The 18,935-nt window shown below is 38.3% G+C and overlaps 1 protein-coding gene across 1 annotated transcript in view; it reads left to right on the top strand.

Annotated features, from left to right (window-relative positions):
- Nucleotides 1-6,439, top strand: part of LOC114940301 (uncharacterized) — a 29,575-nt gene extending 23,136 nt beyond the window's left edge. The window contains exons 2-3 of the mRNA XM_085480778.1: nt 1,856-1,998; nt 2,265-6,439. Coding sequence (XP_085336904.1) covers nt 1,856-1,998; nt 2,265-4,211 — 2,090 coding nt within the window. The 3' untranslated portion in view covers nt 4,212-6,439. The remainder of the gene's footprint in view (nt 1-1,855; nt 1,999-2,264) is intronic.
- Nucleotides 6,440-18,935: the final 12,496 nt, after the last annotated feature.

Genomic DNA, 18,935 nt, shown 5'->3' on the forward strand with positions numbered 1-18,935 from the left:
CCTCTCTTTAAAAATACTTTAAATATATATATATATCGGGTAGTTATTTGCCATCCCAATATTGCTCCGTATTCATCGTCGGATTGAATTAAACTCCTGGAACGATTGAACAGATACAGGGCGTGGAGTGGAGTTTGATCGACAGTTTCGTCCAACCAATCGCAAGACCGAAATGCTGATGAGGCCCACGTCAATCATGCGATACTTTCATCTCGCCACCGTCGCCCTCGCCCTATGGAAACTCCACGTGCAGGATTTGCTAGGTTCAAAGCTTACTACATCTTCAGTCTACACCCTTCTCCCTCATCCCTGTGCGTATCCTCTCTTTCTCGCTCTCTGTCTCTCTATCTCTCTTTCTCTCTCATTCTTCCTTCTCATTCTAATCATCTTTATCACGTATTCGCTCCAACTTTTTTCAGTCACTACATCCTCCTCTTTTTAGCTTTCCTCTTCTTCGCATCTCTTTTCCTCTGTTTTGTTCGATCATTCTCTTTCTCTTTCTCCTTTAACCCCTGACGACTCATCCTACTGTCGAACCATCCCTCAGGCACCCCACATCCGCTCGCACGCTATGGGGTAGTTTAGCATCTCGGCCCTACGAAACGAACCACCCCCTCCGTTCGCTGTCTCCCCTCGTCCAAACTGCGTCACGCCGTATCGGTTTTTTTTTCTTCTCTCGCGATACGGCGACGCGTAAAAAAGTGTAACACCCTTATGATCCCTGATAAAAAAAAAGAAAAAAAAATCCAGGTGGCCAGATGACCGATGGAATAAAAAATATTGACGTGAAATAGTTTTCTCTTTGAATTCTTCTCCGTTCAAGGTTCTTCCTCTTATACATTCTTAGCTGATAGTATTTTGAACGGTTCAAACTTATGTTCACACACAGATAGACGATGAGTATACGCGGAGGTTTTTCCAAAGATCCATGATAAAGTATACATTGTTCCTAGAGAATTTGTCAAGACACGTCTTGTAAACAACGCGCAAGCCAGCGGAGAGCCATCAAGTTTGATTGAAATATTACTCCTCGGGGCGTGCGGCGAATTCTCGTAATTACGATAGGCGGCTATTAATAATTGTTTACAGCAGTTGGGCAGAAATTACTCTTACGTCACATGCCTCGACAAAATACCGTGAGATACTTGGTCGCTACTTTCTAGATCAGATCTAGCCCGAATATATATAAGCCGCGGTTCCTTCCTTACATCATCGTCTCTCTCTCTCTCTCTCTGTCTATGTCTCTCTTTCTCTCTCTACCGTTTGCGCTTTCGCGCTCTTCCCGATCCCGCGTGGCATTCCTCTTGTTATCGCGGAACAAGTTTCTTGTCTGATAACAATTAGGAGGTGTTTCGTATCGACACGGAATAGCGCCGGTGGGAAACTTGCCCAAAAGTTTCTAAGGAGCCCAGGAACTCGCCGGAACAAGAATAGGCCTTTTCGCCACGCGGGAATCTTCGCTTATGCATTGTTAAGGATGTCATGTCGCAACCACCTTCTCTACCTATCCCTCTCTCTCTCTTTCTCTCCCCATAGCGCGCTTAGGTTGCTTAAATGATCATTAATTAGAATACCATTTACTTCCTGTAAGAGACAAAAAGTGGGCATCGTTGCGGTAAACGCGAATATCAAAGATGCTTGAGCAAAAGATAAAATATAAATTAAAATAAATTGTTTATACAATGTGCTTCTTCGTAAACATAAAATATTTAAACACGTAATATCTGAAATACGAGAATAAATTAGTTGCTGAATTAATTCTGTATTTAAGAAAATGTGGGGTTTTTTGTATTGTATTAAATTTAATATAATTAAAAGTCAAATTGAGGGAGAGTGGATCTTTTTTATTTTGCAGAGAATGGCCTACCAAGAAGATTGCGAACGGCCTACACGAATACCCAACTTCTCGAGCTGGAAAAAGAGTTTCATTTCAACAAATATCTATGTCGACCGCGAAGGATAGAGATCGCAGCATCACTAGATCTTACAGAGAGACAGGTAACAGATAGAAACAGGCGCAATGCTATAAAAATATTAATTATCCATTACATCTCTCATATCTTATTTATATATTTCTAACATATTATATTATATTTCACATCCTTTTTATATTTTATATATAACTACCTATTTAAAAGATTGTAAATTTTATTTATTGTTTCAATGGTCAACCACAATTTGATATAAATTTATTACGTTTTTATCTATTTTTATATATAAAAAGTAATTTATTAAATAAATATATCATTATATAATTGTCACAGGTGAAGGTTTGGTTTCAAAATCGGCGAATGAAACACAAGCGGCAAACGCTGAGCAAAGAAGATGGCGACGAGAAAGACGGTTCCACGTCGGACGGCATGGAGAAGCCTAAAGGCGACAAAATGTTATCCCCGGACAACGACGAGAAGAAGAGCTGTCATAACTGTGATATTTCGGGCGTGGGCGATGTCGGCAGCACTCTCACCGGCGACGTCACCGACCTAGGTTCTTCTGGCCGGAGGAGCAGCAACAACAACAACACCCTTGGCGCGACAAATAACAACAACAACAATAACAGTAATACCGGTTTCAACACGAATAGCAATGGCGCCAGTAGCGTCGGCAGCACCAACAGCGTGTCCAGCTCGTTTGAGAAGATGATAGTGGACGACGATTCGAGGTCGCAGGATGGGAGCGAAGTGACATCACCGAGCGTGACGAAAAAATTGTCGGGCGAGGTGAGAGTGAAGGTCGAGAGCGATCACAAGAGTCCGAACACCGCGAAACAGCAGCAGCAGCAGCAGCAGCAACAACAACAACAGCAGATCTCGGTGAGCAAGAAATCGCCATCGGCTAGCGGGAAGGACATGTGCTCGGTCAACAGCAACGGTGTATTATTGGCGATGCCGGACTCGACGGTCAGCACGCCTGTTCTGCCTGGTCAAAATTCCACGAGAAGTCTCACACCCTCCTCGACACCCGGCACCCCCGTCTCCGTCCAGCTTCAGCAGGGCAGTCCTCTGGGTATCCAGCAGACGACTCACGCGGCCTACATGCAGCGACCACGTAGCTCGCCGTCTTCCACGACCGCGTTACCGGCATCGATATTACACGCCACCTCGAATCCGGGCACGATGTCGCCTCATGGCGGTCGAGGCATCTCGAGCAATCAGCAGGCTCATTTCCAGCAGCAGGGTGTGTATCAGTCCTCGCCGGCTGTCGATTACCGAAACGGCGTGCCCGCTAATAGGCAGAACATACCTCCGGCGACGCAACAGACCCAGTCGCAGAATAGTTACTGCTCCCGAGACGCGTATCAGCAACCGAGAATCTCTTATCCTAGCGAGGTGAACTCTCTGTATAGACAGAATCAGTCGGTGGGCTCGAGGATGGCGCATCACTCCCGAACGACGACGGGCGCGACCTCGAGGTCAATGTACGGGGCCGCTAATATGCAGCAATTCCATCAGCAGCAGCTGCAGTATGGCAGCACAGGAGAATACAATGGATATCCCCAGGCCGGACCACCTTATCACGCTTATCACCGGAGTATGCAGAGCACCGCCAACGCCTACGGCACCAGTCAGGGATATTCCACGACGCCGAATGATCAGGGCACGAACGAAGGTTATATGACCCCTGGAAATTACTCGGGTTACTCAACCGGCGGCAATTATCATGGCAGCGCCGGCGAAAACCTGGCGACGCACGGCCACGCCGTCGTGCCCGGACAGCACGGCTACTTCAACGACATCCAGCAACAGCAGCAACACCCGCAGCAACACACGGCCGAGGGCTACGTCACCCATCAGCCGCCGATGCATCCCAGTTCCAGTGATTATCGGCCGAGCGGCAGCAAGTGTCATCCGGGCGCGTATTACGAGCAGACGAGTCAGCTGCACGTTCATCAGGGTGGGGAAGCGTCCAGCATCCCCAACAGCTACGTTTCATCCCCCGATCCCTTCCCGGCACCCGGAATGACGACAACCGCGACAGCAATCGCGGCTGCCACCGCGGCGGTCATCACGCCACCCGGAAGTACCGGCCAGACTGAGAGTAACAACGAATCTTACGGCACTTACGGCAATTTTTATGGTGATCCGGTGCACTCGGCGGCGACGGCAGCGCCGCCGCCGCCATCCGCCGACAACAGCAACAGCTCGTCCGACTTCAACTTCCTCAGCAATCTGGCGAACGACTTCGCGCCCGAGTACTATCAGCTCAGCTGAGTCCACGAGACCGAGAGCTCTTGCCAGTTGGACTGGGGCGACGAGCAATGCCTGCTCAACGCTTTGTACTGAACCCACCTTAATCGGCGTGATGAAGAGCCGCGTGTAAGAGTCCACGTGATTTGTACATACGTTAGTACTCGTGATTTATTAGAGCTACGTGTAAAGGAATATTGTGTGTAAAAATACAACGGGCTCTCGCACAGAAATTAGAGATACCGTCAACATCGTGTGCGTCTATACGTTAATCGCGATTTTTCATCTTGATTGTCAAATAATTGTCTAGTTTGAAGTTACTCTCCTTTCGCGATTCGCGTTAGGAATTATCTTCACGACTAGTCGCGCTAATTTAAGGTGCAAGGACTGATCTAGAATAATTGTAAATATAATTAAATCTGAAAATGTGTGCGGGATTTAAACTGAAGTTCGACAACTGCAAGCATATCTCAAGTAATCCAGATTACCAGAAAAATTGTCGATTGTTCTTGGTTGCAACGAATAGCCTGGATTATATAAATTTGATTCATAATTATATGTTGCATCCAAGTAAAATATCGATTTTAATATTTCTCACCATCAAGCAGAATGTCAATCTATCAATTTACATTCCAAACGTTGAAGTATGTTTCGGCAGATGTAAAACAGTGACAACGAGTGCAATGGTTGTGTTATTAATTTTAAATTGGAGCGAGTTTTCTCCCTCTTATCCTAGAATTTTTTAAACTGTGAATTATTCAGAGTGAATAATTTCATCGCCACTGTTTCGACGTGAAACATTCATAATCGCAAGAGACGAAAAGTGTGATCTGTAAGTGATACTAGACTGATATATACGAGCTGTGGTTTAACAAAAATGTGTGGCATGTTGTAAATATGTCAGAAAAGTTCGCTATATCGTGAAATATGGATGCTATTTCGACTTCTAACGCGATCCCGCGATTCTCGTGAACGAAAACACGAGGTGTAAGTGCAATCTCTTCTTGTGGCGGTCTCTACATTAGCGTATCTCGTTAGGGTGTTTGAAAACTAGAACATGCAAATTACCGAAACAATGTTTTCTTTCGTTTTTGAGATATAACTTCATTGGCATGCTCGATCGAAGCAGTTTAACCGTGTTTGAAATCATAGAAGAACAAATTCTGAGAAAGTTTCTGTAAATCACGTATCTCCGTAAATATCATATTTAATTCCCATGTGATAATCAATCAATAACGCGATAAACAAAAGATTATACCTGATTTCAAACCATCACGAAACGAGACGAGTAGGTGCATGAGCAATAATTAACAATGACACACCGTGTACATATTTATATATATTATATGAAGGATAGATTAATGGACACACAAACGAATAAGAAAATCGCATTTATACACACAATCACACGATTACTATACCGAGTATACAACTTCTGAAAAAGTGAAATAGCTACAATTCGTTAGTTTTAATTAAACACAGGAAATAGATGTCTCTCTTTTCTCTCTCCCTCTTATAAAAATTGTCCTTTACCGAATACGAAGAATAGTTGAAATCGGTTACTGTTGCGAGAAAAGACGAATGCACTTGTAAAAAGAATTTACCTGCGCCGTTCGCTTTGTGAAAAAATGAAACGAATCTGTGAAAATTAATTCGAATCGATATGTCATTCCACGTGGAGTGTAATGTCACTTACAATGACATTCGAGCACATGACGTTGAGCAATATATCGAAAGATAATCTACATCTTCCTACCATGAAAGGGGAAATGTATCGTAATATCTAATATCTATTAAATACATATAAATATATCGGTTGCATTATCTCATTTTTTCACAAACCGCGTTTCTTTTGTAATGTCTATACTCTAGCGTGCTACTTTAAGCGAACCAAATAAATTATTGTCTCTTCTCACGGTAGGTAATTGTAAAAGTAAAAAAAAGCGTAGATAGAGACGCATAATTTTAATTTACACCTCGCGGTAACATATTTAATATACGCAAATCTCTTTTGTATAAAAACATTATATAGGCGCCGTCGTTGTTCATATAAAGATTCTCATGTACATAATATATGCGCGATACGATAACCGTATATTGTTTATTCATTCTGACTATATATAATTGTGTTGCAAGTGAGCCCTCGACACGGTATAAACAAAGTTATCATCACACACGTGTACATTCACTCACGGATACATTTGACAAAATACAGGTCATAGCAAAAAATAACGAGTGTGTCTTTATTTTCTTTCTTTTTTTCTTTTTTTTTTTCTTCTTTTTCTTAGCAGTCATCTTCTTACTGAGTTGCAATATCTCTCGTTTGCTTTTCAATGTTTCAGCGGTTAAGTGCGCTGAAGCGAGGACCATGTGAAATCGGTAAACATCCCACGTAAGTCAACGAGTGATATGGAAAATCGCAACTTTAACGAAGGAGTGACCATGAGCGGAAGCGGAACGCGTAAATTTTGATCGTAGATGGCGCGGTTCGTCGTGTCGGCGATGAAAGTGACGATGATGGATGACCTGAAATATCGGAGCAATCGAACTGAAATATTATTCTTAGCAGTGTATCCTTACACCGTGTCAACTTTATATTCTATTCAGAGATTACGCGCCATTTGTTATGTCAGAGAAATCCATGCATACGTAGAGATTGATTTATCACAGTCGTATAAAATTAGAAAGAGAGAAAGGAGAGGGAGATCTCAGAGTAAAGGTCTTTTTTCTGTATGTAACTTGTTTATATATATATATATATATATATATATATATATATATATATATCAGCAAGATGCAATATTTAATAACAAAATTGATATAATTAATTATTGAATTCCAAGGTGAATGAAAAAGTTAAGTAAAAATTATTATAAATAAGTATATCGTAATAATTATGATAGATATATCGTAGATTGGCGAACATTTGGACATTTTGTAGAAAATCACAACTTTGACGAAAGAAACTCAAATCGAGAGAGCCACGGAGTGCGTCGGTAGGACGGACGGCTGTGTGTCAGTGAAGAGACTGACAATGATGGATGACTACGCGTGATGCGTGTGAGTCAAGCCCATACGACGCCATGAGCTCCGAGCTCATATGTGACCTCCGGTTCGAGCCGGCCGAACTGTTGCTATCGTTGCATCTGTGCAGAACACCCTCCCGAAACACGATCCCCGATCAACGATCCTCCCCACATCGGCTAATTTCTCCAAGCTATTAACTTTTTCTCCGACAAAGACCGAACGAAGGCCTTACGGGCGGACGAGAGAGAAAAGGAGAAAAAGAACAGAAAAACGTCGAAGGACTAGAAAATTGCGCTTTAACCTGCCCTCTTATGTAGCGCAATCCCTCTTATATATATAGATATATATATATATATAGTGCTTTCTTTCTTTTTTTTTATTTTTCTTTTCAGGAACACACGTGACGAGATACCGATAATCACCCGATCTGATCAAACCGCCGAACGAATAAGGTTTCAATGAAGTAAACGAACGTTTTACAACGTGTATATCCTTATCGTCAATCATGCGGCACTATCGTGGACATACCAGAAGAGGGTGGACTCCGGAGTCTGGGTCAAGGGTTACCAGTTCCCGGAGTCGTACCGAAACGCTTGCCCTTTTCCGCCCAACCGTCGCGACCATAAATCTTGCGATCGTCAAGGGACAACTCATTCACGCCACTTTGCCTTCTATTCGATATCTGCTGCAGGGGTAGAAAATGCATGAATCTCTACTACGATTTTCATCGTGATCCGCAACACGCGTCGCCGTACAATACAGTCGTAACTCGCATCCTTCATTCCGTTTAATTCGTTTAGAATCGTTAATTTTCATAACATTGTGCCTCACCAGGATACTCCACGTCGCAGACAGAGATGGAAAGGAAGAGAGAGAGAGAGAGTGAGGATATTCCGCGGCCGCCACGAGAGAAGATTAATTAACGCGTCGTACACGCGCAGCAAGATTTCTGGAATTACCGTGATTGTTTCATTTAATCGATTTCGCGGCTGGTATTTTTTGAAACAAAGAATACCAAGTCCGAATCGAAAGGAGGTAGAAGGCAAGCAAGATACGAGTAGCCGACTACGGTTCTTGTTTCTTTTTCTTCTGGGACTCGCGCGCGCGAGAGAGAAATGTCGTTAACGCTTAAATGTTAATAAATGTAGATAGAGAATGAGAAGGGGGAGGAAGAGGAGGGAAGTCTGTCTGTATATCAGGCAGGTAGAGACTCACCTGAGCGCCCGGTGACTAAGTGAAGAAGGTAAGAAAGTGCTGCTACGCTGGCGGCTGCTTTTGAGACTCGGTTTGTCATGGTTCGCATGATAGATGAAGGAAGCGGGAGCTTCGGTTCTTCACTGTATATATGGCGTTGAGTTTTAACCACGCGAAGAAAGAGAGAGAGAAAGATAGATAGATAGAGATAGAGAGAGAAGGACACGATCATCTCGTCCGGTTAACTCGCGTTCGCCTACTGCAAATAGAATCCTTAAGGTACCATTTCATGTGCAACACGCTGCCGCAGCAGTTTGTTGCTATTGATAAAGTTCAATTGGACGAACAGCAAAGACAGCAAAGCAGAACACGCAACTAGTTGATTAATAATAATTATTATTATTATTATATTAAATAATGAATTTTAAGAATTAAATAGATTATTATAAGAATATAAAAGCAAAAATCGTAATTTTAACCTTGAAGTAATAAGAGAACAAAAAAATATGCTTTAATAAATTTTGATCACGTGATTGATTTGCTGCATGCTACGTATGAAAAGGCACCTTTACATGTCCCATGCTCCCGTTGCCGGCGAAATAACAAAACCGCGAAACTCACTTCCGACCGATTCTTCCGCCTCTGAAGACCTCTTTCGCGCGAATGCGTCGAAGAGTTGATCGCCTTTCAATTTGAGCTTCGAGACTGGAAATCAGAGAGTGCGCTTGGTCCATCATTGGAGAGATGAGAATGGAAATTCTCGCAGAGAGAATTGTTGAGGAGAGTCGTCACGTCTTTGAAACATTATTCATTTGTTGGCAATATAAGGTTTGCGATACGACTGGGAATATGCGAAGGTCTTTTACCACATTACAATTGTAGGTAGGTGTATGCGTCGTATCTTGAAGAGTAATGAGGCCTACAGCAAAGGAAATTAATAAACGTAAGTAGTAAACGTTAGTAAAAGTTGCTGAATAAGTCACATGTAAAACTTCTTGTACATTAGCGCGACCTTATAACTGTAGTTCCCAGTATTTTCCGTTATTACACCACTGTGTAACTATAATTCTACATTTAGCGGAACATAAGGCAGAAGAGAAATATCTTCTTAATGAAATAATTTATAATATAAGGAAATTTCTTACTAACCATTTCGATATTTCAAAATAATTATTTAGCATAGAATTAATAAATAACATTACAATGTTTATTCCTTTAATAGCCTGAGATTAAAATTACGTATAATATTTTATTTAAATTTATTTTGAGAAGAGTTTATCGAATTCTAGAAAACTGCACAAAACAATCGATATCTAGAACGTTTTGAAAAAAGCACTATGAACATATGTTATTATCGGGATGATAAGTTGACTTCCGTCACGCTACACACAATATTCGAATTATTATAATAGTCACATTATATACACACCTAAATACGACACACTCCAATTAATTAATTACATTTGGTATAATACTAACGCGATGCCTGAATTTTATAATAACGAGTCTCGATCGATCAGTAAAGCAATACATATATCTCGAACAAGGCTATACAATTTTAATGATTAGATTAATCATAATCGGCGAGCCTGCTAGTCCTTTTTCGACCGATATAGACTTGTGTCGGGATGAGACGACAAATCAGTCGCGGGAGCAAATGCTGCGTACGCGTGTAACGGAGCAGAACGGCCCTATAAAATGACTAATGATGTAAGGTGGGTGTAAAGTGAAGCGGCTATTGATTCGTAGACGCATAAATGACACGTCTATCGGCTACCGAGGCCACCAGTCATGCTGAGGTTTCAACTCTTAGCACGGTGAACCCCCAAATCTCCTCACTCAACGACCCCGGTAGCTATAGAGACGATGATAAACGGTCCATAGTAGCTCTGGAAGCTGTGCGGTTTACAATTACCTAGTAATATCTTCTCGCTTCTAAAACCGCGCGCGCACGAGGAGAGAAGATGAATCAGGAATCCGTTAATTTTTAATCAACAGCAAGGTCGTTCGAGATCTTTTGGATCTTCTCTGCGAAACACTTTTCGTGCAAGTATTGTCAGGTGTTAAAAGAGGGGTTAAACGAATGAGTTATTAGAACATATCGACGACGTTTCTATGAATAATTAATAAGCAAATATAAATAGTGATTTCTGTTCAGGCTGTCACATCGCATCATGATCATTAGCTTGATCGATAAATGTGAGATAATTAAATAAAATTTAATTTCGCAATATATACGCCGCGAGATAAAAAAAAGAAAAGAGAGATAAAAGACGAGCGTAATGATAGAAAAGGTGTTTACTTCTGGTTTGACGTGGAATCCAATCAACGTCTCCATTGCGACTTGACCTTACGAGAATTGGGTCGAGGATCCACTCGAAAGATTAATGCTTAGTCTGATTAGTCTCAGGATCTCCGAGGCCTGCGCCTTCTACCATTAGCGGATTCGTTGATCTTTGCCCGTTGGTTGCAAAACAATTACAAAATCAAGATAATTTTCTATCTCTTTCCTTTTCCACATTTTACTATATATAAATTTATTATGACTTATTAATTAATGAGGATAATACAGTTTAATAAAATAGTGTGATGTTCACCCATCTAAGAAAAATTAATAAATAAAAAAAACAAAGATATAAAAAATGACACGCATTTAATCATGTTTAAGAAAATATATATCAATAAAAAAATTGAATAGAATATAGTATGTAGATCAAATTTTTAATTAAAATTACGTTAATAATAAAATAATTATAATTCATATTTTAACTTTTGTTCTATTCGTGTAATTGTAAAAAGGTATGTATAATGTAACTTTTTACAATTACATAATAAATAGAATATTGTTTATATTAATTTGTGTTTGAAAAATATGTGTGAAAAAAACTTGAAAAAAGTGCAAAAAACTGTAGCTCTCTGAGATGAAATCGCTTGTTACATGTTGCTTCCGCCGTTTATCAGTTACAATGCGCAGGGTTTGTTTATGTATGTTAACATGGCGTCGGCTTGTATCCCTCCTATCCATAGGTTTGATTTATAGGCGGAGCATCTGACAGTAGACACCACCCTCGGAAATACAACAGCTGTTTCATGCGATGTCACGAGAAACTCTGCCAGGTTTATGACATCTATACGACACGACCGAAACAAATTTTCTTTCCCGTTAATATCACGTGTTGGACCATTCATCGAATATTCTCCTGCGGCGGGAATTATTCGAAAATCGATTCTCTACGTTACCATTTGTAGATTTCCTTATTGGACTTCCCTAACATCCGTATGTAAGTATATACTTATCGGATGCAGACAAAAACGAGATCTGCTTCGCTACTGTTGATTAAATGCAATAAATATATATATATATATATATATATATGTTATATACATCTAAGTAATTTGTTGTAAATATTATTTACAGACTGATATTAAATATTAAAGATTATTACATTGTTAAAAACATTTTTCGAAAAATTTATTGACTTTTATGCTCACCCAGATAGCATTAAAATCGAAATATATCCAAAATCGAGACATCTCTTTAATAATAATAAGATATCTTATGCCTTAATTCTTTAAACACGATACTATCTGAGAAAAGAATACGGCTTTCTATATGTCATCTATCAGTAAGATACCATTCGATGTTGTTTCCTTAAGGTTCTATCATATATTGATAATTTATGATTTTTATTTAACTACTGTTAATAATTCAATATTAATGTCGACAATAAGCAAATTACATTTTCTACTTAACAACAACAAATAGTATAACACAATCATCAGTCTGATGTGAATATTGTTATCTTACGCAAAAAATTTGAATTGCTTTATGTATATATAATTATAAGATTGTATTTCAAACATATGTATAAACTAAATTAAAGCGTCAATTTTCTAGATAATTATCTAATTATCCAAATTAATTATGTTAATTTTTCTAATAAATTTATTTTTATAATAAAATTATATTGTTATTATATTCATATATAATTGTCCATACTATTGTATGTTGTTTAATAGTTTATTTACATTTTTCTTTACTTTTTTGTATCAGTATATTTAATAACAAGTATAATAATATTTCTATATAATTTTTATAGTAAGTATTTCTATAAATATTTTTTTGATACATGTAAAATTTAATTAAAAAAAATTATTATGTAAATAATTGTTGTAACGATAGTTATTATTATATGTATTTAATAAAATATACTTAATATACAATACTTATTAAAGCATACAAATATTTCACGAAAAAAATATATTTTAGATATACGAAAAATTTTAGATGTATATAACATATTTATTGTATTTAATCAATAGTAAAACAGTGTTGTTTTTGTCAAACTCTTATAAAGTGCATATATGTGTTATCTAGAATTTATAAATATATTTATAATATAAATGAATACGTATATATATATAAGATATATATGTACTTACATATTTATATGTAAATTATATTACAGAAAACATCAAAATAATTTTTTTCTTTCCAACAACTTTAGTAAAATTTCGTAATTTCTAACTATTATTTAATATACAATTTTCGATGGTTTCAGTGAAATGGGATTTCTTAATAGAAACTTCACTTGGGATTGGCAGCATCTGCGAGAAAGTGGCAGCGGATACGACCTTAGTTGGGTTAGTCGGGAGGGGAATCAGCGATCCGGTGTTGACGCCTGAAATGCTGTCCGATCGATCTTCGTCAGACTTGATTTCGCAGCAGTACAATCATCCAACAAATAGAACTGTACGTTGCCCTATGCGGAACCACGTTCCCCGAAAAACTTCACAACTGCCGTCTGTCGTCAACGAACCTCGCCGAACACTTACGCCTAAATCCTTCATCTATTCAGCTCGCGGATTCGGCTTCATTGCTTGTCTTCGGGGTCGCGGCCCGTTTGTAACACAAAGAATTTCTATTCGGTGAGATCGTATAAACCGAATGAAACTCGAACGAGAAAGTCTTTTTTTGCGGTCTTAGCCGCGCCGATTAAGACGTCTCATTGAAGGTCTACCCTACACAACACGTACAACAAGATACGCATTTTATCACGTAACGATCAGCGGACACGCATAAGCAACATGATTGATCCTCCCGAGTGTTGCCGTATTTACCGACGACGACGTCGTCGTTTTAATTAAAACGTTACTGCCCTTAGCAGTAACTGCCGGAAACTGGGCTAATGTGTCAGCTACAAGTGACGTTTCGTATTGTTTCGTGATTACACGCCCCTCGTTTAACGTTTAGCAAATTGATGATCTCCTGAATTTTTCAACTATCGTTTCTAAGCATCTTTATCGCTTTCCTTTATAATTCCTCTCATATAGGAAATTTATATATAAGTTTCTCAAAATTTGAATTTAATTTACATCATTCTTATTTATTAATTATACACAGAGAGAATTTTCTCTTAAAATTTACCCTGAAAATCATGGTAATTGTGACGACAATATGATACTGGAAGAATTCTTATAAGAGTTTCTCTGATTAATATTTACCACAATAAAAGTATTACTATATACATAGTAAATTTTTAGTAAAATGAGAGAGAAAGAAAAAATTTATTAAGTGCTAAAAGAGTAAAATTTTATTAATTAAGTAAATAGAAAAAGTGAAGAAGAGAAAGAACTGTCAAAGAACTGAACATTGAAAAATATCTAGAAATTGCATCTGTTTCTACATATGTAGAAACATATATACATATATGTAGAAACAGATGCAATTTCTGGATATTTTTCAATGACAGTTCTTTCTGTTCTTCACTTTTTCTATTTATTTAATTAATAAAATATATTTTACTCTTTTAGCACTTAATAAATTTTTCTCTCTCTCTCTCTCTCTCTCTTATATTTACTTATTTTATTTATCATATGAAATATTATATATCTTCTAGTAAAGAGATGAAATATCAAGAATGTGTGCAGAATATTATCGATTAACGGATATCCTCTGCTCTGCAATGGGGGTGAAAGAATAAAAGATTCGATGAAAAGAAGTGAATATATCGCCTGAAATATAATAACGCGAATACGCGAATTGGTAAAAGGCGAATAGAAGCAGTGGCAACCAACGAGAAGAATGTCATAGCTAGTTGTTTCTGGGCGAAGAGGGAGACTGACACTTCCGTGATGGATGGTCGTCGCCCGTTAAAGCTGCAGTTGCCGTTGCCGCCGTCGCCGTCGGTGCGATCGCTGCAGCTATTGCTCGCTGCTGGAAATGCGGCTACGATTTCAAGAAATCCATCGAAAATTATATTCCTCGTCCGTCGGTTAGCGTCGTCCTTAGAGCGACCGAATAACGTCGAAAACTGACTCCACCCGTCAACAAATTCATTCCCGTTAGTTAAATGCTCGAGATTATAATAAAGATTATTTCAATATTAAATGTGAAGATTTTTATATTAAAAAAATATATACAAAACAGTGTAATTTCGCCCAGGATATTTTGGCGACTGAATTTTCATTATTATGTGTTCTTCTCTCATTAGATTTTAAAAATTTCCTATTATTTTATTTAATATTTTGCGGCGGTCGAAAAATAATCGTTGTGTTGCTAAGTACTCTTAATAATTTCATCAGTATGAAAAAGTGATGGTTGTCCGAGAAAACTTGAGAAAGTAATTCCAAACGAACGGAAAAGGGAGACAAGCTCAAACAAGTGGAAAGTACGCATCGAGAGTACCGCTATATATACCACGCGAGAGCTTTAGACACACGAAGCCGGGGCACTCTGTGCTCTGTACGCCGGTGGGAGCGTGCTAATGGCTACTGACATGCAGTTTTGATGGATCGAGCACCACTCTTCCTCCTTTCCCATCCCACAACGGCGGAATATGCGACTCTCGCGATACTTTCCCGTCTAAGAGAGAAACAAATGCGAGAATCGAGAAACGAGAAGAAATATGGAATTTAGAAGGTCAGGATCATCCGAAAGGAGAACAGCACAGATAAACTTGAATAGAATCTCGCGGCGAGATTAATGATCCCGAAGAAAAAGAGAAATTGATATTTAATTATGAGATTATTACATAATTTTTATCTAAATTATATTAAAATTATATTTTAAAAATATTTAACGCAGATCTCGAATAAACCATCGGAACAAGCCTGCGGTAAATGATGCATTCTCCTGTTTACTTAACACAACTAATTCGTATAGGTGTCATAAAAAATGAAAAATTTAATAGTGATAAATTAGATTAAATTAATTTTACACTCAAAATAATTTTCTACATAAATAAATCGAACACCAAGATATAAATGTATAAAATTGCTAAAAAATACTATGCTTGAAATGTATGTGAGCTAACATTTCCAAAGATATACAAAACAACCCAAATTCGATGGGGAGGTCGTGTTAGTCCGAATAAAATCGGTCCCAACCAACTATAGCATCCATTCGCGTTGTCCACGTTGACGTATCTGTCCCTAAGGATACAGCTCTGATTCCGAAGCCTAAAGGACCAGACATCTCGTAGGCTAGACTCGAGAAATTCTCATTGACGATCTGTGTTCACCTTCGCCAACTCGACGCGAAACATCCGCTCGAGGATCGAGTCAACTTGCTCGAAGATGTATCAAAGATATCTTTCTACGAAGCTCTCTAACCGGAATTATAGACGAGATTGTATGCTAGTCGATTATTGAGATACTATACACCCCTCAAAAAAAAAACACTCAAACATGAATCAAATTGCGTCAATTATTTTCTCTATTATCGGGAAATAAATGAGCGAAGTAAATTTTTTTCCTATATAAATTACAAGAATTACGGACATGCGCTGTACGTATTAAATTCATGCGTGAAGAGTTTATAGGTGCGAATTTCTAGACATATTTCCGAGACATACTTTTACGAAGGTCCGGCTTCGAGGAACGCGACGAGCCGGATGCATGTTTTCGGAAGATTAAACGCGTGACTAGGAATACGAATCCTCGGGGACATGACGAGAGGTCTCACAAAGTGTAGGATCGTGTAGGTACCTTCCGTCGAATCTCCCCCGGGACCTGGGCCGACGCGCCCGAAGAATTCATATATATGTATCCTCGAAAATATACAATATCTATAGGCATACTAGCTCGATCGGACCGCATATAATTAGAATTTTCGACGGTGTGGAACATGGACGTCCGCAGAATTTTTTCCAGAAGAAAACAAAATCAAAATTTTTCATTTCTTATTTTTTTGTTTATTCTTCATTTTTTAAAATTTATTTTTTTATATTAAATATGCAAATAAATTCCAGTGTTCATTCAAAAGGAGAGCAAATGCTTAATTTTCTTACTAATCCCAAAGAGAACCGAATGCCCTCATGTTTGCGAAATATTTTGCCACTCTTGCGCGTAAACTGACGAAACTTTGTCGACGCGAAAGAAACTTGTAACTTGTATAGATATCTCGAATAAAGAGCTACTATATGCAAAAAAAACTCTTGGTCTCGCTGCAACGGAGCGTATCGCGATTACGTCAGTTACTGTCAGTTACTGTCAATTATTACGAACTGACAGCTCCTCAAATCCCCCTTTTCCCCCGGATCACTATCTACGAAGGAAAAGACGCGCGTTCTTTTCCTTCTCTGTGTCTCTGGAAAGAATTAATTAACAGCGTTGATAAGGATCTTGAAATGGGACCGAAGCCAAATTGCTGAATAACACGGCGGGTCGATGCGATATCTTCTCGATTCGCTGACTCTACAATTCTTGTTACTTTGTTTACTCGGTATTGTTCGATTGCTCTCGCCTATCGTATTATTATTGCATTCTAAAAACAATGAAAGTAAACAAGTATTAATCACTGCAGATAATCACATCCTCGAAGACTACTACGCGGGATATTTGTCGGAATATTATCAAGCGATGAACTCGCTATTTATAAGTGACGAAACAAACGTCATTTTTGACATTGACGGCAAAATCAGATCGATTCTTGGTTTATGGAATATCATGCATTGTCTTGAATCACTGTACGATTTTATTGCATTCGAAGCAAAGTTGCATTTGTTATAAAAAGATTAACAAACAGATATAAATATATGTATTATTTAGCTCTCGAAATTATTTCCTCCATTAATTTCATGTAAAAGAGTTCTCAAGTTATTCATATTCCTATGCATTCTTTTAATGCGATTGTTCCATGTCGTTGTTAATTATCGAGCAAAGGATATGTATAATAGATACGGATGGGTCAATCTCAGTAAGTCTAAATGGCTTAAGTGCAGGTATCTGTTCTTATCTCGTGGTCCAGTTGCGGCCAAAAACGAATTCCGTATCGGCCGTTCCCGAACTGACAGCGTCGCTAGTTAGGAGAAAGGGATCCGAGACGAAGGAGAGCTGAATGACACGGTCACCGAAAATGACAGGTACACGATCTCACGGAGTGAGACTGTGTGTAGACGGAGAACCTGATATTGCGACCGCATCTGATACAAACGAATAACTTCGAACGGTCAGTCCCGTCGTCTCCGTCGTTCTTTCCGCGGTCCTCGTGTCTGCCTGCCAATATGCCTACCTGTCAACACACGCTGCATTCAATTAATTCGGGACCAACGCCACGAACGGGCGTAATGACGCGGAAATCAAGTCTATCCCTCCTTGCCACCTTTTCTTTTCGTATTCATCTCTTTCTCTCTCGTTATTTATATATTATATTTATATATACATGATTCATAATTATATTAATATGTTGGTCGCTAAAAATAATAGAAGAGAAAAAAGGATATATTATATCCTTCTTTTCCTCTATTAGCTTCAGCGTCTATAATTATGAATTATATGGAGTACAGATATAGAAGAAGCAATTGTTTCATTCGCTTATCGATAATAAAGGTCTTAAACAAATAATTAAATATTAGAGCAAGTTTATTTATAAATAAACGCCTATCTACATCTATCATAACACTTTATCGTAAACGATCGTAATCGTAAAGAAAAAAGTTGTCGTAAGCATTGCCTGTCTATACATAAAGCATTCTAGCAATTTAAACTATGTGGTAACTAATAGAGTGTCGAGGGCCAAGTAAGAAATACAGGTAATTAGGGTTATATTCTAAAATTGACAGCCAGCAATTGAAAATCTATAATATACGTTACGACGTCGTAAGAAGTTTACGACAGACATTACGATAGATGTAAATCGGCCATAACAATATGATAGCGAATTCGGTCGGATGCACTAGTGTGCACTGAGTGCATATAAAGGTTTATCACACACAAGTTTACAATGACACAAGTAATTAAAAAAAGGAAAATAATTAATAATATGTGAGAGCTATTATTATTGTTGCTCAATATGAATAATGATAATAATATATAGCTCTTACTATTAATTATTTTCCTTTTTTAAATACTTGTGTTTAAACCTTTATATGCACTCAGTGTGCACTAGTGCATCCGACCGAATTCGTTATAAGATATGTATATCGCGTTATTATAGATAACATAAAAAAATAAAAGATTAGTAAATGTTACGAAATCGAAACAAAAGTTTGTTAAGATATTAAACATTTAATAAAAAACAAGAAT

The sequence above is a fragment of the Nylanderia fulva genome, unplaced genomic scaffold, assembly GCF_048542155.1.
Source record: "Nylanderia fulva isolate GAGA-0341 unplaced genomic scaffold, ASM4854215v1 Scaffold16, whole genome shotgun sequence".
NCBI classification, from domain to species: domain Eukaryota; kingdom Metazoa; phylum Arthropoda; class Insecta; order Hymenoptera; family Formicidae; genus Nylanderia; species Nylanderia fulva.